At 47.1% G+C, this 20,387-nt stretch overlaps 3 protein-coding genes across 9 annotated transcripts; 1 reads left to right on the plus strand and 2 right to left on the minus strand.

The window, feature by feature from the left end:
- Positions 1-300: 300 nt before the first annotated feature.
- ZNF646 (zinc finger protein 646) lies at positions 301-11,690 on the plus strand. Of its 5 annotated transcripts, none has more exons than XM_074281373.1 (4): positions 301-378; positions 1,915-1,979; positions 2,478-8,073; positions 9,811-11,690. In XM_074281373.1, the coding sequence occupies exons 3-4, from the start codon at positions 2,565-2,567 to the stop codon at positions 9,873-9,875; spliced, it is 5,574 nt and encodes a 1,857-aa protein (XP_074137474.1). In that variant the 5' UTR covers positions 301-378; positions 1,915-1,979; positions 2,478-2,564; the 3' UTR covers positions 9,876-11,690. The 5 variants fall into 5 exon arrangements, with proteins under 5 accessions (XP_074137474.1, XP_074137472.1, XP_074137473.1 ...); XM_074281371.1 differs by lacking the exon at positions 301-378 and adding an exon at positions 397-998; XM_074281372.1 differs by lacking the exon at positions 301-378 and adding an exon at positions 397-934.
- PRSS53 (serine protease 53) lies at positions 10,468-17,649 on the minus strand. Of its 3 annotated transcripts, none has more exons than XM_074281381.1 (12): positions 16,208-17,649; positions 15,190-15,210; positions 14,847-15,009; positions 14,371-14,636; positions 14,105-14,259; positions 13,563-13,782; positions 13,089-13,239; positions 12,752-12,996; positions 12,434-12,579; positions 11,253-11,463; positions 10,987-11,054; positions 10,468-10,904 (listed from the first exon to the last, which is right to left on the minus strand). In XM_074281381.1, exons 1-11 carry the CDS (start codon positions 16,263-16,265, stop codon positions 11,032-11,034), a joined length of 1,659 nt encoding a protein of 552 aa, XP_074137482.1. In that variant the 5' UTR covers positions 16,266-17,649; the 3' UTR covers positions 10,468-10,904; positions 10,987-11,031. The 3 variants fall into 3 exon arrangements, with proteins under 3 accessions (XP_074137482.1, XP_074137481.1, XP_074137483.1); XM_074281380.1 differs by having other exon boundaries at positions 10,468-10,912; XM_074281382.1 differs by having other exon boundaries at positions 10,468-10,912; positions 16,227-16,283.
- Positions 17,650-17,781: 132 nt separating this feature from the next.
- On the minus strand, positions 17,782-20,100 carry VKORC1 (vitamin K epoxide reductase complex subunit 1). The gene is made up of 3 exons (XM_074281384.1): positions 19,843-20,100; positions 18,828-18,937; positions 17,782-18,403 (listed from the first exon to the last, which is right to left on the minus strand). The coding sequence occupies exons 1-3, from the start codon at positions 20,019-20,021 to the stop codon at positions 18,183-18,185; spliced, it is 510 nt and encodes a 169-aa protein (XP_074137485.1). The 5' UTR covers positions 20,022-20,100; the 3' UTR covers positions 17,782-18,182.
- Between the last annotated feature and the right edge of the window lie 287 nt (positions 20,101-20,387).

Consider the following 20,387-nt stretch of genomic DNA (forward strand, 5'->3'; position numbering starts at 1 on the left):
GAACTTAAAGCAAGCCATACTTCCGGTGACTACTGTCATATAACACTTGGAAGCTAACGTCACCGGAAGAGGAAAATAACTAACCAAAGAGGGGAACCTTATAAGAAGTGTCACCAAACATTATAGGGAGCCATTTGTCTAGGACCCACGGGCAATCGTTTGATTACAGTTCCTAAAGAAATGTATAGCGGGAACTATTTTAGCTCTACCCCACCGGATGTTCAGTTTAACAGTTATAGGACGAACGGAAGTGTGCCTAGTGATGTGGGAGGGGCTAGTATTGTGCCCTGGATACCGCTCCCAGGCACCAGAAACGGGGCGGTCCCATTGGGCCAGAGGAAAAGAAGGGAAAGTGCTACCGGGGCGGGTTTGGCGGAGGTTAGTAGGGAAGCCTTTGCGGGGCGAACACTTCCTGTTTCCTAGTAACAATAGGAAGTGTCCGCGGAGCCGGGGGAGACCTCGGGCTCGTGCCAGCTGAGCTCCCTTTCCTTTCCCCCTCCTTCCCCTTCCCTTTTCCCTCCCCACTTTCCCTTCCTCCTCTTCCTTGGCTTCCTGGCCTGAGCGCGCTTGCGCGTGGACGAGAGACCCTCTTCCCCCCCCCCCCCGGGGGGGGAAACTTAAGTGGGCATCGGGCGACTGACTACTCCCCCTCCCCCACCCCCTCCCTACCTCACAGAACTCTTCGGCGGTTGAGGGGGGGGTTATGGGGGAGGAGGAAGAGTAGTGGTCTTCATTGTGCGCACGCGCGAACGGCCCTTCAGCCTTCGTGAGACTCGGACATCCCCCCCCCCACCCCGTTCGACCGTTGCCCTGTACGAACGAACGCAACCTTGTCGTCTTCTACACCCTCCGACCTCCCTCCCCACCCCCACCCCCCAATTTAACTCTCAGTCCCTAGGGAAACGAAGGACTTTGGGCCCCTCCCAATCAACTGGTGAGCTGGAGGCAGGGAGCTCAGAGAGGGACCAGCGTCCTCTCCCCGCCCCCAGGGAGGCGAGGTGAGGGAGGGGAGGGGACTTGAGGGCTTGTTGGGCTTCGGGAGTGGGGGGGGCACGACACTAGAAGGGATTTGGGTAGTGGGGGGCCGGAAGATGGAAGAGTCAGTATAGTGGCTACTGTCGGGGGAATGGGGGGAAGGGTACCTAAGACCTTCCCTTTTGATCTGAAGCCCCTGGAAAGAAAGTAGAACATTCATGTGTCCATTTCAAGTTTTTGATTCCAAAAGGTGGACAAAGCAATGGTTAAGATTGGTTTAAGAGAAGAGTAAGACGTGGGGTCCAGTGGGGATAGCCAGAAGAAAGAGCCTTTTGGAAGCAGAGTTATGTGTTTATGTGCCTGTAAAAGTGAAATATATAGTGAAGACCCAAGAGTTGAAGTGTGGGAGAGAAAGAGGTCTTGAGAAGTGAAGAAAAAACAAAAGTAATAGAATGACCGAGGAAGAGGGGAAAAGATTGAAAAGAGTTTGAAGAGAGGGGATAATAAGCAAGGAAGCAAAAGGGAAGCACATGGTGTTATAGTGAAAGAAGGATAAGACTTAAGAATCAGAAACCTGGGTTCAAGACTCCCTAACTTTGCCACTTAATTGTAGGTCTTTAGCCAAATTACTTCTTACTGAGTCTTAGTTTCTTTGTCTGTAATAGGGGAGGGAATGATAAAATCTGTTCTCCCTACTTTATAGAGTTGTTGTGAGGATTATGTGAAAAGGGATTTGTGAACTCAAAAACTTTTTTTTCAAATTTTAAAAAATACGTGAAGTTATTAGATGGAAAACAATGGGAATGCATGATCTGCAAAGGATCAAGTGGGGGGGAGATAAAGACTAAAGTAGTAAAATGGTTGAAGAAAGAGAGTATAGAAAGACTAGTCTTTTCTTGAACATTGAGTTTTGATTTTTTTTTTTTATTAACTTAACAGATCTTCAGTTGGAGAATAGTGATACAAAGAAACTCTTGAGTTGGATCCCCAGCAACTTAAATAAGGTATTAGTGTAGCTTTAGCTCAAATAATGACTTTAACTTGGGTGGTAAAAAAGTGAACTTTATTCTTACCCAAAGACTTTAGAGAGATAAAAATCAATTTGTTGGGTCAGGAAATAAAGAGGGTGGGTTGGCGGTATCAATGACAGTCAAATTAAGTTTGGGGGGTATTAAAGGAAAAAGGAAGGAGTTCTTTAGTTTGTGATAACTATAGTTAAGGGGTCTTGGTACTGGACTTTGAGGATCAAAACAAATAAAAAGTAATAGAAATTTCTTTCTTTTATCCAGGGAAGTGGCAGTCTCAGTTTTTGCTTAGTCTATCTCTTTTTATCTGGGGGAAATTGAGATATTGGGGTTCCATTTGACTATATAGGATAGAGTCTTAATGCAGGACATGAAGTAACATGAAGATAATGGATAGGGTTACTTAACAGTAAATTACATTCTCAAATCCTTTCTTAATGCTTCCTTTTAAATTTTTTATTTTATTTTAAATTCTAGTCCCTTTTGCTGCTTCTCCAGAGCAAGAAGATGCTATTACCACTTGCCTGTGTTTCCTGAGCATTCTGCAATTTGCCTTGCCACCTCATGGAGGATACCCCTGCCTTGATCAGCTGCCCTGATTGTCAGCGTCATTTCCCCAGCCTTCCAGAACTGGCACGTCACCGTGAGCTACTCCATCACTCACCTCCAAGCAGGAATGATGATGAAGCTGATGGGATTCCTCGGCCATACCGATGTGTACAGTGTGGGCGGGGTTACCGTCATGCAGGTAGTCTGGTCAATCATCGACGGACCCATGAGATTGGTCGTTTTCCCTGTACCACATGCAACAAAGACTTCTCCAATCCTATGGCCCTCAAGAGTCACCTGAGGACTCATGCCCCAGAGGGCCGCAGGAGGCATAGGCCCCCCCGCCACAAAGAGGCTGCATCATATAGCCAGGGCCAGATGACTACCACTAATATTTGGGGAAGTATGCCTGGTCCTCGGGAAAATTGGGACAACCAGGCAAGCCATGGACAAAGTACACATGTATGGGAGGCTGGGCCTGATCCTAGAGAATCTTCTAGTACCTGGGAAAAGCCACCTGGACACAAGGATGACTGGGAGAACAAGACAGATTTTAAAGAAAGTATAGAGAGATGGGGAAACACATCAGGTTCTGCAGAGTCCCCTGCTCTTCCTGCTCCAGCCAATAGCCTTCTTAGCAATTTAGAGCAGTACTTAGCTGAATCCATGGTGGATTTTACAGGGAATGAGAGACCACCTCAGTCCCCCCCTGCTGAGGATGAACGTCGGTATAAGTGTGGACAGTGTGGCAAAGCCTATAAACACGCTGGAAGTCTAACCAACCATCGTCAGAGCCATGCCCTAGGTGTCTATCCCTGTGCTGTGTGCTTCAAGGAGTTTTCTAACCTTATGGCTCTAAAGAATCATTCTAGGTTACATGCTCAATATAGGCCTTACCAGTGTCCTCGTTGCCCTCGGGCTTTCCGGCTGCCTAGTGAATTGTTGGGACATCAGCAAGCCCATGAGGGAGAAGGGAAGGAATTACCCTGGGAAGAAAAAGGAGAGTCATCTGCTAATGGAGAAAGTGGACATGATAGAAATCAGTTTCGTGATACTAAGGAACTTAATGCCTCTGGGGAGTTAAATACTTCTGGAGAGCTTGATGCTGGAGAGCTTAATGATGGTGGAGTAGAAGAATATAGGCCTTTCCGTTGTGCTGATTGTGGCCGTACTTACCGACATGCTGGGAGTCTTATCAATCACCGGAAGAGTCATGAGACTGGTGTCTATCCATGTCCAGTCTGTCCAAAGCAGCTATTCAATGCTGCAGCCCTTAAAAACCACTTACGGGCTCATCTTAAAACTCGTCGTAGTGGGGGGGAAGAGGAACAGCATCAACCACCACCTCCAACACCACTGCCTTCCTTAATGGCAGCAACACGACCAGAAGTTGACCCAGAGGAGGAAGAGAATCCTGCTACTCCAAATACTACCACAGATCATCGCCCTTATAAATGCAATGAATGTGGACGGGCTTACCGTCACCGAGGAAGCTTGGTAAACCACCGACACAGCCATCAGACTGGTGAATATCAGTGTTCCCTTTGCCCTCGCCAGTATCCAAATCTCATGGCCCTCCGCAATCATGTGAGGGTGCATTTTAAGGCAGCACGACGCAATGGGAGTCAAGGGAGAGAGGAACCATTGAGTCATGATGGAGAAGGTATCACTCTTGGCCTAGAAAGGGAAGATTCTACCCCTAGTCAAGAGGAAGAGTACCCAGAAGAGGAGAAGGTTCAACAGACAACCCAAGGGGAAGAAGATCCTAGTGAAGAAGGGATGATAGGCAGCCATCCAGAAGTAGATATGGCAGTAGCACAAATATGTGGTCTTTGTGGGATGCTTTTTGATGATGCGCAAAGCTTAAAACAACATGGCCAAACCCATCATGAAGGGGAGAGTAGTAAAACTGAGTCAGTGGAGTCACCTCCAAGGACCTATTCCTGTAGAGATTGTGGAAAAAGTTATCGACATTCAGGAAGTCTCATCAACCACCGACAGACCCACCAGACAGGTGACTTTGGTTGTGGGACATGTGCCAAGCACTTTCATACTGTGGCAGCCATGAAGAGCCACTTACGACGTCATAGTCAGAGGCGGAGCAAGAGGCATCAGTGGCAGAGTGGTGAAATCACTGATGGAAGCAGCAGTGGAGTGATGGTAACAGATAGAAGTGAATCCTCACCAGAGGACTACCAGGAAAAGGATTTGGTTATAAAAGTAGAAAAAGAAAAAGATGACTTTTATAAAGATGTAAAAGTGAATGGAATTAATATGGCCAATGGCAAGTTGGAAAACAATGAGAACCATTTTCAGGGGGATATTCAGCGTGACAAATGTAAGCAAGAAAAAAATGAGGACTGCTTCCAGAGTAATGAAGATGGCAAAACCAATGAAGAGGGACTGGAAGGGAAGGAGTCCTGTTTCTTTGGGAACTTAGTAACAATAAGCAATAAGAGAGGCAGTGGGGACATTCCAGCTTTGGTAGAAGGGGAACATAAACAGGAGAGTGTGTGTGACGCCATTTCCCATGGCCCTGAGGCTCTCAATGGTTGGCGGACCTCTGGCCACCACACATGTCATGACTGTGGGCGATCTTTCCACCATTCAGCTGGCTTACTGAATCATCGACCTTGCCACCCACCAGGAATCTATCAGTGTTCACTCTGCCCTAAGGAATTTGACTCACTCCCTGCCCTACGCAGCCATTTTCAGAACCATGGACCAGGAGAGGCCACATCAGGGCAGCCTTTTCTTTGTTGCCTTTGTGGCATGATCTTCCCTGGGCGGGCAGATTATAGGCAGCATAGAAGTCAGGCCCATGATTCTCCGGGTGAGAGCCAAGGTTCTTCAGAGGATGAAGAAGAAGAGGAATTGGCCTCTAACTCCACTCCCTTGCAACTCTCAGAAGCAGAGCTACTAAATCAATTGCAGCGGGAAGTAGAGGGACTAGATGGAGCTGGTTATGGGCACATCTGTGCCTGCTGTGGCCAGACATATGATGACCTAGGAAGTCTGGAGCGCCACCATCAAAGTCTAGGGAATATTTCTGTAGATAGAATTGATGTGACTTCTGCAGACATGGGGGAGAAGAATGAGATCTCAGAAACAACTGTGGGTGATACTTCTGAAAGTACTGTGGACTCTATCTCTCGAGAAGACACAGGTGCTAATTCTGGGGAGTGTTTTGACTCTATGTCCAGAGACAGTGTGGAAGCTGTAGGGACTGTGGATGCGACTTCTGTACTAGACATAGATGGCACCAATGTAGAAGCTGTTCCTGAGGCCTTTTCTCCTGCGCAGCCTCGTCCCTTTCAATGTAGTCAGTGTGGTAAGACCTATCGTCATGGTGGGAGCCTGGTAAACCATCGAAAAACTCACCAAACAGGAGATTTTGCCTGTCCTATCTGTGCCCGAAGATATCCCAATTTGGCTGCCTACCGAAATCATTTGCGTAATCATCCCCGGTGCAAAGGGGCAGAACCCCAGTTAGGGGTCCACCCTGTGGTAGAAAACAAGGAAACACAAACGTCATCAGAGATAGGACTGTTGCAGATGCCATTAGAAGAACAGCAGGAGCTTAAAGAGAAGGCAGTGGAAGAAATATCCATTAAGAAAGAGCCAGAAGAGACCACTATAAAGCAGGAGGAAGTGCCACTAAAAGACAGTGGCATAGAAGAGGGGAATTCAGAGGAAGCCAGTATGGATCGTCCCTTTGGCTGTGAATTGTGTGGTCGGACATATAAACATGCTGGTAGCCTTATTAACCATCGACAGAGCCATCAAACAGGACATTTTGGCTGCCAGGCATGCTCCAAGGGTTTCTCTAATCTCATGGCTCTCAAAAACCACCGACGTATTCATGCTGAACCCCGTCGGTTTCATTGTGGAGAATGTGGTAAAGCTTTTCGGTTGCGAAAACAGCTGGCTAACCATCAGCGTGTCCATGGGGAGCAGCGAAATGGCAATTCAGGAGTTCGAAAGTTACTGCCAAAATCACCCTCACTACCACGAGATGAACGACCTTTCCGCTGTGGGCAATGTGGCAGGACTTACCGGCATGCTGGAAGCCTCCTAAACCATCGGAGGAGCCATGAGATAGGACAGTACAGTTGTCCAACCTGCCCTAAAACATATTCAAACCGTATGGCACTAAAGAACCACCAGCGCCTACACTCAGAAAGTAGGAGACGACGGACAGGAAGGGCAAGGCGTGGGGGTGGGCCTCGGGTAGCTGTTCGATGTGCCCTTTGTAGCCGCAGTTTCCCTAGACGAGCATCTCTGGAGAGGCATTTACGGGAGCATGAGGCATCGAGTAAGAGGGAGATAAATGTGATTAAAGTACTCAGCCAAACAACTGTCAAAGATGAGAATCAAGCAGATATCAGTGAACTAGAAGGAAGATCACGTGAGTATGAAGTTGGAGCTCAGATTGATAACCAAACCAAGGGCACAGAAGAATTAGGTCAGGGCCCCAGTGGGTTATCAGGTGGTCAGGAAGGCAATGGAGAGTCATTCTCTTGGATCACTGGGAAAACAGATGGGTGGTATATTAATGAGATACCAGTGAGTAAACCAGGTAGCCAAAAACATGCTACCTCTAGTGACTATAAATTTGGGAGTCCATGCAGTCAGGAAGATAATCAACCTAATGACCCGGATTTAAGTAGCCTAGAAGGTTGGGATAGTGGGCAGACCCAGGACCAAGATAGCAGTTCTCAGTCCCAGCTAGAACTCCGCCCCTTTTGCTGTGCACAATGTGGCAAGACCTACCGTCATGCAGGCAGCCTTCTAAACCACCGCAATACTCACAAAACGGGCCGATACTACTGTCAGCTCTGCTCTAAGGAATTTTCAAATCCCATGGCCGCCAAAAACCATGGTCGTATTCACACAGCAACCCGCCGCTTCAAGTGCCCTCACTGTGGAAAAGCTTTCCGTGCCTCCCGTGAACTGACTAGCCATCAGCGAACCCATGCCATGGGTCAAGGACAGGCCCCACCTCAGGCAGAGGAAGCTGATGGTCAAGAGATTGAGACTAAAAGGGATATGGAAGATAAGTATATGTCAGGGCAAGGGGAGACTGATAGAGCCACCAAAGAAATATCAGGGTCTGAGATAGCTGTGAAGGAGGAAAAAGAAGAGGGACTAAATCAAGCCATAGAAGAAGACCGTCCCTTCTGTTGCACCCAATGTGGGCGTTCTTATCGTCATGCTGGCAGCCTGTTGAACCATCAAAAAGCTCATGCTACAGGTCTTTATCCTTGCTCCCTCTGCCCCAAACTACTGCCTAACCTATTGGCCCTCAAGAATCATGGAAGGACACACACAGATCCAAAGCGCCATCGCTGTGGTGTTTGTGGCAAAGCCTTTCGGACAGCAGCCCGACTAGAAGGCCACAGGAGAGTCCATGCACCGCGGGAGGGACCCTTCTCTTGCTCGCATTGCCCTCGCCGCTTCCGCCGCCAAATCAGCTTCTTGCAGCACCAGCAACAACATAAGGAGTGGACAATGACTGACACTGGTATGAGAACATGAGTTGGGGGTGGGGAGGGAGAGAGTGTTGGGAGGGCAAGATGAGATGGAATTTTGAAAATCCAACTACTAAAGTGGGGAGAGAACAAGGACCAAGGGAGAGAAATACACTTAACGATTATGAGTGGTATTCAGAAGTTTTAGATGCTTGGGCATAAATAAGAGGAACTGTGAAATTCTTACATTCTGGAGGTACAAAGGAATTGAGTAGGGGGGAAAGAATCTAGGTCTGGAGACCCAATTATCTGGTAGGATAATGGGTAGATGGCCTTACTTCTAGAAAGCAATATGATGTCATTTGGTAGAAGGCCTAGGGCAGGGTAGGTAGAGAAACAGGGTGCTGAAGAACAGAGAATCTCTTCTTCAGAAGAGGGTAGCCAGGATGGCTATAAATAAGGATGCAGCTGGAATTAACCTGTTTGTTTCCTTTTGGAAATTTTGGAAATTTAACTCCTTTTTTTTTGGGGGGGGGAGTCAGCTCTGTACCCCTTTAGCTAACCAAATCTAGAACATCTACTCAGCAAATAAACAGGCTGAATCAATTCTTGTACTGTACTTTGGAAATTCCAAAATTATTTTCCATTCTAAGAGTAGGCAGCAAAAAAAAAGTGAAGAGAGCAGCTATTCCCCACTGTACAGAAAGCATGGCTTTTCTGCTGATTGATCTGGTGCACTATATTGTATTTTTTCTCTTCTGATGGTTATGCCTTTTCTCCTAGAGCCTAGCCTCCCAATTTTATGCACCATTTTAAACACCTTGCTTCACAGTTCATGGCTATTTTGCCATATTTTTGGCCTTCAATTCCCATATCACCTTGGTAGCTTATTACTCCATTCCCTTAGAAGCTGTAGTTCTGCTAAAATAGACATCCTTTTGAAGAAATCTCTTATCAGGTTATCTTTGGTTTTTCTTCCATTTCTCAATTCTTTCCAGGTCCCAGTCATCCTTCCCCTTCTAAATCCCAAGCTTCTTACTCCAGAGCTGAGTCAGTTAATTGTTTCTTTGAAGCTGGCCCTGGCTGAAGCAATAACAATAATTAGCCCCCATTTTGCATTTTTTTATCAGAGGGGATCAAAGTATAAAATGCCTCCACCCACACTGGTTTTATAGGATGAGCCTCTTCCATTTGCCAGAGAAAACTGAAGCAGGAATGGAGTCTACATACTGTGGCTTTAGAATGAGCCTTCTCTTAATACTAGAAGGGAAAGTGAGGTAGGATTAGAGAATTTGTTATTTTAGCCTGTTGCTTTTATTCCCAAAAGATGTAGTTCTTTTCTTACCCTGTAAAATGTCACTTTCTTTTGCTTTGATGAAACCCATTCATGTCATGTCCCCAAATATCCTCCTCCCTGCATATCAACTGAGCCATCTCAGACTTAACCCGTTTGTATCCCAAATCATCCTTGGCAAATTGGCCCTTCAAATTAGAATAACTCTTAGGAAATTGGAGAAAAATGAGATTCCTAAAAGGAAAAGTGACAGAAAATAACCAGTCAGAAAGAGGATGTTTTCAGGGGTAAAAACCATTTGTCACTTTAAGAAAACTAGAAGAATTTGATATATGGTAGTAGAAAAGAAGAGAAAGTCAGGCTTCTAGGTTCACAAAACAATAGAACATCTAACAGTTAACCGAACTTGAGACACTAGAGGATTTAAAGTTCTATTTAGCTGTGTTAAGTATATATAATCAGCTTGTGACCTTTGTCTTTTTCTCTCTTCCCTCAGGAGAAACACAATCACCTATAGAAGGAGGTGGGGATCTCACATCTCCTGTCCATCCACCCCCATGACTCTGGTCCTAGACCCTTCACTCCAGTGGCCTCCAGACCTCGGCTTCTCCCTCTGAACTGTTTCTCCCAAAAACTGGGACATCGGGGTTCTTATTTCTGCTTTTAACTCAGGAGAGTTTGGATATCCTGATCTCTCCTGTCATGCTCTTGGGAAGTTCTCAGGAGAGGGGCAGGATAGAACACAGAGATGCTTTCTTCCCCTTCTTGCCACTGAAACATCTAGGAAGAAGGGGAAATCCCAACCCTGGAGAAAATGTTTCTGCCCTTTTGCCATTTCTCTTTGGCTCCCATTTTCTGCTATATGGGGCTAATTTTCCAGGATGCTGGCTATCCAGTTTTTAGGAAAGGATTAGAGCTGTATTAAGTTCTTTTTCCCCCCTTTCTCTTCCTTAGCATCAAGGACCCTAGATCTACTGTGTGGGTCATAGAAAGAGGGATATAGGACAAAGGAACTTTGGAGTCTTAAGAATGAAGGGGAAGAGAAAAGCATAGGTTCAAAGGAGATATCTAGACTCCCATCGAGGGAGAAGGGAATGAGATTTCTCCCTTGGGGAAAAGCCTTTTGCTACAATTTGTAACTTATTTTCTAAAGTCTATTTTGTAAGGTTTTATTTAAGTTTTAAAAAAGGGGAAATTTGCTCCAAAAAAAAGGAAATTTTAAGAAAAAAGTTGGCTTTTAGTATATATTGTGTTATTTGGCATTTGGAGAAGGGAGATCTATTCTGTGTGGTGGGACATGCATGGGTTGGGTGGGGAGGGATGGAATAATGAGATTTGGGGAAGATTCTGCTGAAATCTCCCTGTTCTGCCAGGGATAACTTGGGAGGTAAAGGGGGGAGTGTCTTAATGGTGGTTGTCTTCTGCCTCTTCTGGCTCTGCAGTACTCATATTTCTTCCCAAATCCGACTGGGTTCTTGTATTCTTATGGAGCCAGGCTTACAAGATGATAATGGTCTTTGCAAAAGGCCTGTCCTTGTGAAGAGGGAGCAAAATGGCCTGATCTCTCAAAGGCCATCACATCTTGAGTCTCTTCATCCCTGTAATGACAAAAAAAGCATGATGTGGGGAAAAAGAATAGGGGTCATGTTATGAAAAATGAATTGGGAGTTACCTCTGGACTGTCCCTGCATGATGTCAATATCTTAGAGAAGCTCAGTCACCAGCTAGAAAGACCACCTCCTGAAGGGAAAATGGGGGTAGAGAGAAAAAATAGGCTATTCAAGGTGACAAAACTGTCAATTTCCCTGAGAGTAAAAGTAGGAATTGGAAGAAGATCCTGGGGACAAGGTGATGAGGAAGCAATGAAGTTGGAAAAAAGAAAGTAGTTTGAATAGGAAATAAGGTCATAGAGTAGCAGTGGCTTGCAAGCTTTCATACTTAGGTTAGCCGGGCAGTTCTCTTGCTTGGCTTCAGGTTTTTCAGCAAAATAGACCTGCCATTTGAGGCTGCTAATCCAGTCTTCGTAGTTTGGAAGTGCAGTAAAGACCCCAGGGTGGACTGGGCCCCTACAGGCGTCACTGAAACTCTGCAGCCCTGCCAGGAACCATGTGCCCATCACATCCTGCACCAATGGTGATCCTGACAAGCCCTGGCAAAGGGAGAAAAGACCCATCACTCTTCATTAAACTTTCTGAAGACTCTGGTCCTGTGGCAGAGCACAACTATGTGCTCTCTGTTCAACTTCTACCACAGTTAAAATGTATTTGAATAGCCAGGGAACACTGTTAGATTTTAAATTGAAAGGATAGACTTTTTTTTTTGGGGAGGGGGGCATTTTTTAAAATTTTTATAATTATAACATTTTCTTTGACAGTACATATGCATAGGTAATTTTTTTTTTTTTTTACATTATCCCTTGTACTCCCTTCTGTTCCGAGTTTTTCCCCTCCTTCCCTCCACCCCCTCCCCTAGATGGCAGGCATTCCCATACATATTAAATATCTTATAGACCTTTTTAAACAAAACACTTTGGGGGGCAACTAGCTGGCACAGTGGATAGAGCACCAACCCTGAAGTAAGGAGGACCTAAGTTCAAATCTGACCTCAGACACAATACTTCCTGGCTATGTGACCCTGGGCAAGTCACTTAACCCCAATTGTCAAAGGAGAGAAAAATTTTTACTTAGGTGGAGCTTGTTGAGGTCCTAGTAACAAAGATTTTTTTTTTTTTTTAATGCAAATCTCGAGCCCAGAAAGCCTGAGCCTTAAAAAGTCTGAGGTTTCCTATTAGTTTCACAGTCTAGTAGTGGCCCTAACAACAGGACTAGTTTTGCTTCTGGGCCATTTCTTGGGAGACCCCAATTAACAACTACCTAATCTTATGCTTAGGGTATAATAAAATTGTGTGGTCCAGGATAGAGAATGTTGGAAAGAAAAACAGGTTGTTGCCTGGTTGGATTAGGAACTACTTGGTGTAAAGTTATTAGTGGGAGGCTACATTAGACATAAGAACCAAGAAGCTGACATTGAACCTTTTTTAGCTTTCCAAAGGAAACAGAGCCTGAAACACAAAGATGGAAGAAGCATTTAGATTGGGAGTTCTGGTCCTATATTCTCACCTCACACTGGAGAGGTTCTCCCACAGCACTGCCACAGAGCATCCCTGGGAGAATAGGAACACCCTGTCCCCCGGGAGCAGCATGAAGTCTGCTGCAGGTTTTGGGGCCAAGGAGAGTCACAGGAACTGCCATGGAGGAGCCAAGATCTGTGAAGAGAGGAGACTCCCGGCTCCTAGTTGTGTTATTTGCATTTGTTCAAATTTATATATACTCTTAGATTGCCCAAATGCTTGGATTGCATTGGATTCCCTAATTCCAGCTTGAGAATGAGGGTTTTTCCATATCATCCCTCTCTCCAAATAGATCACTGCCACCTACCTGTTTCCGTGTGGGCTCTCCCTTGTGCCCAACCCTGGGCCCCTTCAAGTAGATGGTAGGAGGCATAAGGCAGGCAGAGGGGCCGAAGACTGGGACCCAAGGTGACAGGTTGGGACAAGAGTAGCAGTGCAATATCATGACCACCCTCTGGGTGTGTGTAAGCACCATGAAGAGTGAGTTGGCGAAGCCCACGCTGCTCCTTACCCCTACCCAACCCTATGCTCCACTCCTCCAAGGTCTGGCGCCTGTGGAAAGGGAAGGGTGAAGGATTTGTAAAATCGGACTTGAGTATGAAGGGGTTATAGACCATGAGTCTTGGATCTGAGGGCAGGCTTACCCAATGAAGCAATGGGCAGCTGTCAGTACCACTTCTTCAGACACTAGGGCTCCTCCACATACAAACTGCCCAAGGTGCCTCAGTTGTACATCCCAGGGCCACGGAGAAGGAGCACCTGGATGGGGCCCCTTCTCCTTCAGTGAACCACAGGCTACAAGAAAAAGATACTTTTATATCTGGATTAAATTTAGTATTGGGGCCCCAAGTGCCTGGGTTCATGGTTCTCAAGTTCCCTTTGAGTTTTGAGTCCTCCCAGCCTGGGTTGCTCAAGTTTCTGACAAGACTATAGCTTCTACCTCAGATATTATTTTGGTTATTTAATGCAGAAATATAAGAATGGTTTTTTTCCCCCACAAACTTTAGTCCATGTCTCCCTGACACTAAATGGCAAGAGCTGCCGTTTGTGTCAGGTTGGAGAAGGCACTGTCTCCTCCCACCTCCCAAGTTGAGACCCAGGCACCCCCTGGCCCGTACAGATGCAGCTGTCCTCATCACTGCTCTCCAAGACCTCAGAGTTCTGGTGGAGAAAGACGGCACCAAAATCCTGAGCCTGTAGCCAAGGTGCATAGGTGGCCAGATCAGTGAGCAGCACTGGGGTGTCCTCTTGGGCACAATTTGAGGAAAAGCTGATGATTCCAACCTGAACCCAGTGCCCATCTGGCTCCTCACATAGCACTGGACCCCCAGAATCACCCTAGAATAAACAGAAGCATTGTTGTAGGGACTCTGAGACTCATGAATGCCCCTGATTAATGAAGACATACTTTGATAGATCTTTCCATCTTGTTGCTTTTGGAGCCATTCATCTCTTTTGTTCTTTCAAGCCCAGTCTGGTGTCTTTCATGTATTCATCTCATCCCCCAAAGGACTACTTGGTAATCAGCTGTTCTGCCTGCCCAGCTAGCCGAGCCCATAAATCCCCTACTTCCTGGATTCCATCCAACTCTGTTACTAGCTTGTCTCATTCTCCCCTAGTTCCCCAAGGCCAATTAGGCCTCTGATATCTCTAATGGTACCTGGCAGGGACCTTGAGCTCCAGGCTGGATCCCAGCACACAGCATCCCATGCCGAGCTGGACTGGAAAGCTGGCGCAAGTGCAACCGATTATAAAGGCAGTTACAGGTAGGGCGGCTGATGAGGCGCAGGTGCAGGTTCCTGAGGATCCCAGGAGCTGGGGAAAGGGGGGGGAAGATTATACTAGAGGGGTTAGGACTGAGATTTGAGGGACAGTACCAGAGGGACAGACAAGGAAGGCAGACAAGTGCCCCAAAATGACACTCACCCCAATCAGTGCCTTGGCCCCATCCAGTGGCCCAACATGAAGCTCCAAAAGGAAAGCGGTGGCCAGACTGGGGCAGGCAGAGAGGAGACTGAGGCAAGCTTTGAGTCAGCTGAAGGAGGGCCATGTCAGAGCCCTCAGTATAGTGGCTATATGTCTGAGGGACATGGATGGACACCACGCCTACTTCTTTTGCCCCTAAGCCAAGTCCCTCTTGCTGCAGAGAGCCCAGTACTACTGTCCAGGAGTTCGGATCTGTCACAGAGGTCCTACATGGGTAAGATAAGAGTGGTTAGAAGTTCCTGGCTTTGGCAAATTTCTAAACCTAAGGTTTTTTAGTTTTGTTCCCTAATTGTTCTTTGTGGAGAATCACATCAAAAGAAGGTACTCTTATGAAAGCTTAGCCAGGATGTTTAGTGCCTAAGTCAAGGAAAGGAGTCCCAATCCCATGGTGGATGGATGAGCCTCCCCAGACTCACCTGTCAAAACAGTGGGCAGCTGTGAGAACCCAAGTATCTGAGACTAGAGAGCCACTGCAGATGTGGATTCCCTGCCGCCTTACACTTGCCTGCCATGGCCATTCTCCTGGCATGGTATTAGCTTGCTGAGGCTTAGGAGGGCCAGGACCACGTTGACCACAGTCTAGAGATGAGAAAGTTTGGATATAGGTGCCCCTTTCCCCCTCCAGGTCAGCCAGACACCATTACTACCAAATAAGACTCAAGTCACATTCAAGTTTAGACCGCAAGGTCCCACTCCCACCCCTATAGTTAGTTGGATCCAAGCATCTCTCTGCCTCTCACCTCATGTCCTCGATCTTACCTTGTTGAGCTGCATGAAGTCCTGAAAAAAGATAAGAGATTACTGGTCATTCTATTCTGTTATCCAAAAAAAAAAAAAAAAAAAAATGGTGGCTTGAGGTTGGGAAAGGAACTAGAGTGAGGGATAGAGGCCCCTTAGCTCCTCCTCCTCAGAGACTACCTGACTCCATCACCACCACCTCCCAGAAAGAAAATATTTATGAGGTCCAGAAGCAGCTTTTACTGGAACCGATTCAGAGCGTCAGGCAACACTGAGATAATTATTTCTCCTCCCTCCCTCAGCAATCCAAGGGGCAAGGAGAGGGCTTTAAGCTCATCTCTGGGGTTTAGGTAGCCCTCTGAACCTAAATGTCTGGTTTCCCATCTCTCATTTTCCTTGTAGACCTCAGGCATCCTGTACCCTAGTCTGTCTCCTAATAGGTGAGTCAAAGTTGAGTTTTGGAAAGGATAGGGGGTCATTAGCCTAATATTGTCCTACAGTCTGAAGGATGGAAAAAAGGCAATCTTGGTCATATTTACACGGAGGAAGAAGGAACCCAGAGATTCCACCTCCCGTGTCCCTAGTTTGTCTAGGAGACATCCCCATTCAGGCTTTCCAAAAACATATACCCACACCTTAATACACACACAAAGACAAATAGACAGTTGGTCACAGAGAGAGAGCAGAGTGAACTATGAAGATCACAAAACCTAGAGTAACATATCAGTGAAGTCAAATTTTCTCAAAGAATTAACAGTAGCATAGAAATGGACTCACACAGATGGTCACAAGCACATATATAGATATACAATTATTGAGTGACAGGTATAATTGTATAGTCATTCGCACAATGAACCTTCAAAAGCAGCCTAAGTTTATGATTCCCCCCTCCAGAAAGCCCAACACCATACCCCTTAAGGGTCCTATAAACCGTAGGAGCTGCTTGGCTAGAAAAGTTCTATAATGCCCCAGCTGTTCACACACCACAGCCCACTCTCCTTCCCCTGAACAGGTGAGGTCCTTTTCCTCTAGATCTCACCCCTTGAAAGAACCAATACTTCTAATATCAGTAGTCCTCGTCTCCAGCTCCACTTCATGCTATTCCCAGCTCTGCTCTGGTGCTGCCTTCAGGGAGGCCACCAAGTCTCCTTTTCCTTGGGGAGCCCCACCTCCAGTCAAAGTCCCACCCCCATTCTGCTTCACTCACCAAATGAATTCCTCCACCCTGACATAATCCCAGGTTAGGGCAAGCTAACTTGACCCTGGGGGTTGTTAATTAAGAAAAAAACATTTCCTTCTCAGAGAACCTCTCACTCCCAGAATATTGTTGGGATGGCTCAAGTCTCATTATTTTAGCCTGATACCCTAACACCAGAGTGCACTTATAACATCAGGAAGATCTCCATCCCCTTTTGGTGTGGTTCTGGAGGAGAAAGAGGCCGATCAAATGGTGGTATTCTCCACTTGCCTCTTCTCTACAATATTTTTTAATTCAACATACACATCCAACAATATTCCCTCCTCACCAGGCTGGCTTCAATACTTCCTCTGCCTCTTTGTGGTTTTTAAATTAGATTTTTACAGGGGTAAAGCTCAGACCCTTCAACACAACTAGGTGGTGCACTAAGATGGTAAATGTGGAATCAGGAAGACCTAAAGTTCAAATCCAGCCTCAGACAATATGTCACTTAAGCCATCTGCCTCAGTGTCTCCAAAAGTTGAGGGTCAATTAAGGTAATTAAGTCCCTGCCTCATAGTAGGTGTTTAATAAATGCTTATTCCCTTAAAGCCTGGCCCAATATCCTAATCCTCGACCCTATTTGCATGTCTTCTAGCTTTTTTCCTTTCTTATTTTCATTCTTTTCAAACCTATTTTTCTTCTTCTGTTCTATTCTCTTTTGGTCTCCTTTGTTCTTCATAGTTCAGTTAACCAGTGCCCCAGCAGTTTCCCTTATATTTCCAAATCTAGCCTGGCAAAATCTATTGGCCCCAACTGTTAAAAAAACAAAACAAAATACAAAACACCTGATCCTAGGGCAACCAGTGAAAGCATCCAAAACATAAGGATCTTATCCATTCTCCCAATTCTAGTGCTTCTACCAAAATCCCAATTGAATCCTTATTCCCATCCCACATTGTAACCTCAGTTCAAATGCTATAATTTTTCTCTTAGTACATGCCTCTTCCTAATCTTAACCAGACAATCTGATGAAGGATCAAGGAATAAAACAGCAAAATTAAGTTGTTACTAACTGCAATTCAAGTTCATAGTAAAAATGCTATGGTCTCAGCCAGGGTGACAAAGGAATGGAAGATATTCCCAAGGGCCTTTCCTGTTTGGGGTAGAGGATCTCTTCACCAAGGCAGGACAGGAAATCTCCCTAGTCCATAAAGGAAGTGGGGTAAGGATGTGGGGGGGGGGGGGGTTTGAGGCAGACTGCCAGGAGCCTAAATGACTCTGCACAGTGGGGAACTGGACTAAACAAAGTCCCAGTGCTGACTCACATCCTCACCAGCCCCCAGGCAGCCTAAGGTGGAGACTGAATGCTTTGCTATTGAGAAGGAAGTGGGGCTAGTTTTGGTCCAAGACAGAAAAAGAGTCCACATGCCCAATGTCTTTCTCATTTTTTTATTGAATAGCATTGATTATGCTCCCACCCATAATAGATGAGCAATTTTTATCCCAGCTTTTCCTAAAACTGGTAGTGTAGGGGAAAAGGGTGGAATCAGCAGGTGACTCCAGAGACAACTGTACTGAGAGTAGGGACCTGCTTAGGTTTCCTGGAGGATTCCATGGGAGGAGGGGGATACAGGGACAGTCTTTGTAAGTGGGAGTAAGAAAGGATATGGTAGAGATTTAAGAAGTCAACAGTAGAAAAACAGACTGTGAGCATGGATCCTTGCCATCATCCTTCAGTCTTCACCCAAACTCCAAGAGCTGATGGAGTGGGCTCCTCCTGAGTGAGATCAGAGTTCTCTTAGGGGTTTGGCAGTCCTCAGAAGGGTCATTGAAGTCAGTGATGCTTTTTATTTCGGTCCTGTAGTCTCAAGGGCCCCCTTGTCCTCCGGTAATTGAGTATAGTCAGACCCAAATTGATGGCGTAGGTGGTGACACAAACCAGGCAGAAGTCATACAACACAAAAAACAAGATCCAGGCTAAGTAAACTGAACCCAAAAGAGAAAGCACGGAGCTCAACATCAAAACTGAGGAGGCCCATGGAGCACTGTAGCAGCCTGGGGGAAGAAGACATTGGTAGGGAAATCAGCATTTTTCTCCAGGAAGTCTTGCTAGATTGCAGCAGTATGATTCTGACTACCTCTTTTAATCATCTTCCAGCAAGGCATGATGCCAATCTGTACTGATTACCAGTAAACATCTACATCAACAATTTCCCTGCTTCTGTTCTTCATGAATTTTCAGATCTCGGGGACAGGGGGAAGGTCTTTATCCTCCCTTACCAGTCCCTGGGGATGATCATGAGTGCATAGGGGTCACTTGCTAGCCAGATAGGAAAGCGAAAGGTGAGGTGGGGTCATAAGGAAACTAAGTATTCTAGGAAAGCATGGGTGGGACCTCAGAGGGAAGGGGCAGGGACTTCGGGGAAGGGTGGGCACTGTGAGGAAGTGAGTCTATAGGGCACAGGGACTTCCCACTCACCCAGAAGGAGCTGCAGGCTATAGAAGATAAGGCCGAAGACACTGTTGGACTGGTTCAGGATGCTTTCAGGACCTAGGAAGGGTTCCACCAGCCCAAAGCCCTTACTCCATCTAAAGGACAGAAGAAGGGAGGGGGGAGGAGTCAAGGAGACTCAGGCTGAGAAAGTGTTTTCTGGTCCCAGGCTCATCCCAATTCTGTGGAAGGAGTTAGATTGGGCAATTTGGGAATACATATAGAACCTTCCCCCAAAGTCTAGACTTCTGAGCAGCCAATTGAAAGCTAGGTCTGCAGGAAGGAAGCTCTAAGTTTAAATCCTGTCTCACATACTTCCTAACTGCTTGATCCTGGCCAAGGCATTTTAGTGCTTCAGTTTCCTCACCAATCCACCCCGGAGAAGTTCCAATGTGTGTAATGCAATTAGCACAGCACCAGCCGTACAGTGGGTGCCTAAGGAACGTGTTTCCTTCCTTCCTCCAAGATCCAAAGGATGACCCCGTGGGGAGGGGTTCTGAACCCAAGAACACCCCGGTGCAGAAGGCACACTAGCGCTTGCCTGGATCCCTGGGCCAAGCAAAGGAAGAAGGCCCCAGGCTGGGGCTCCCTTCTAGTCCCGGCTCTCAGGACACCTATTCTCTCCCAGCCCCGTGCCCCGCTCTAATTCCCAGGTGCGAACAAAGGTCAGGGCCTTGAGCCTTCCCTCCTAAGGGGTCCAGTCGCTAGGTCAGTGACCTCTGAAGGGAAGTAAAGCCACGTCACGCTTTCAACAACGGCCACAGCCTCAGTCCCAGGGATGCAGGCCCCCGTGCCCTTAAGTTCCCTTCGGGCACAGCAATCGCCCTTCATCCCGCCACCAGGCCCAGCCCCGGGGGCCGCAGGAGCCGAACGCAGCTCCAGGACAGCTAGGGTGCTCCGGCCCGCGCCCGGCACTCACGGCGCCTCCTATTCACCCCGCGCCACCAGCATCCCTCTCTATGCTCCATGCACCCCGCTCCCCGAGGCAGCCCCGCGCGCTCACGGGGAAGAAAACACGCGGGAGCAGCTGATGGACTCGCCCAGGTCGCAATAGGCGCGGTACTCCCGACTCCGCGCGCGCTCCGCCTTCACGTGCAGTGCGTAAGCTGAGAGCGCGAGCCCAGCCAGGCAAAGCGCGAGCCGAGCCATCCCCGGGCTCCCCCAGCCGGCGAGAGTCACCATCGTAGCTCCCCGAGGCAGCCAAAGAGCAGAAGCCGGAACCGGGACAAACAGCCACCCGGGCAACTGCGGGGGAAGGGAGAAAAGCGGGGAACGAGGGCCACACCCACTCCTGCTTGCAAGCCGATTGGCCCGTCTGTCCGAATTCAATCGTCCAATCTGGGAAGAGGTTTAGACCGAAAAAAGAAAACGCGCTCGCGGCGCAAAGCCCGCTGGGACTTGTAGGAAAAAAAAAAAAAAAAAAAAAGAATTTCCGACTGAAAAGAAAAGCAAGGGAGCGGACTGGGAGTTGTAAAGTCAGAGATGGAGAAACGACGGGTAACCAAAGCGGGAGATGTACTTTCGGGCGCGTTGGCCCTTTTTTCCCTT

Source organism: Sminthopsis crassicaudata, chromosome 1 (genome assembly GCF_048593235.1).
Source record: "Sminthopsis crassicaudata isolate SCR6 chromosome 1, ASM4859323v1, whole genome shotgun sequence".
NCBI lineage: Eukaryota > Metazoa > Chordata > Mammalia > Dasyuromorphia > Dasyuridae > Sminthopsis > Sminthopsis crassicaudata.

Coding starts and splice junctions, on each gene's coding strand:
- PRSS53 (XM_074281381.1), bottom strand. CDS start 16,265: ATGAAGTGGAGCTGGAGACGAGGACTACTGATATTAGAAGTATTGGTT. Junction 13,783..14,104: donor GAGCTCAAGGTCCCTGCCAG/GTACCATTAGAG, acceptor TGTTTATTCTAG/GGTGATTCTGGGGGTCCAGT. Junction 11,464..12,433: donor GAGAACCTCTCCAGTGTGAG/GTGAGAATATAG, acceptor TCCCTTTGCCAG/GGCTTGTCAGGATCACCATT.
- ZNF646 (XM_074281373.1), top strand. CDS start 2,565: ATGGAGGATACCCCTGCCTTGATCAGCTGCCCTGATTGTCAGCGTCAT. Junction 8,074..9,810: donor GTGGACAATGACTGACACTG/GTATGAGAACAT, acceptor CTCTTCCCTCAG/GAGAAACACAATCACCTATA.
- VKORC1 (XM_074281384.1), bottom strand. CDS start 20,021: ATGGTGACTCTCGCCGGCTGGGGGAGCCCGGGGATGGCTCGGCTCGCG. Junction 18,938..19,842: donor TCCCGCGTGTTTTCTTCCCC/GTGAGCGCGCGG, acceptor TCTGTCCTTTAG/ATGGAGTAAGGGCTTTGGGC. Junction 18,404..18,827: donor TAGCCTGCAGCTCCTTCTGG/GTGAGTGGGAAG, acceptor TTCTTCCCCCAG/GCTGCTACAGTGCTCCATGG.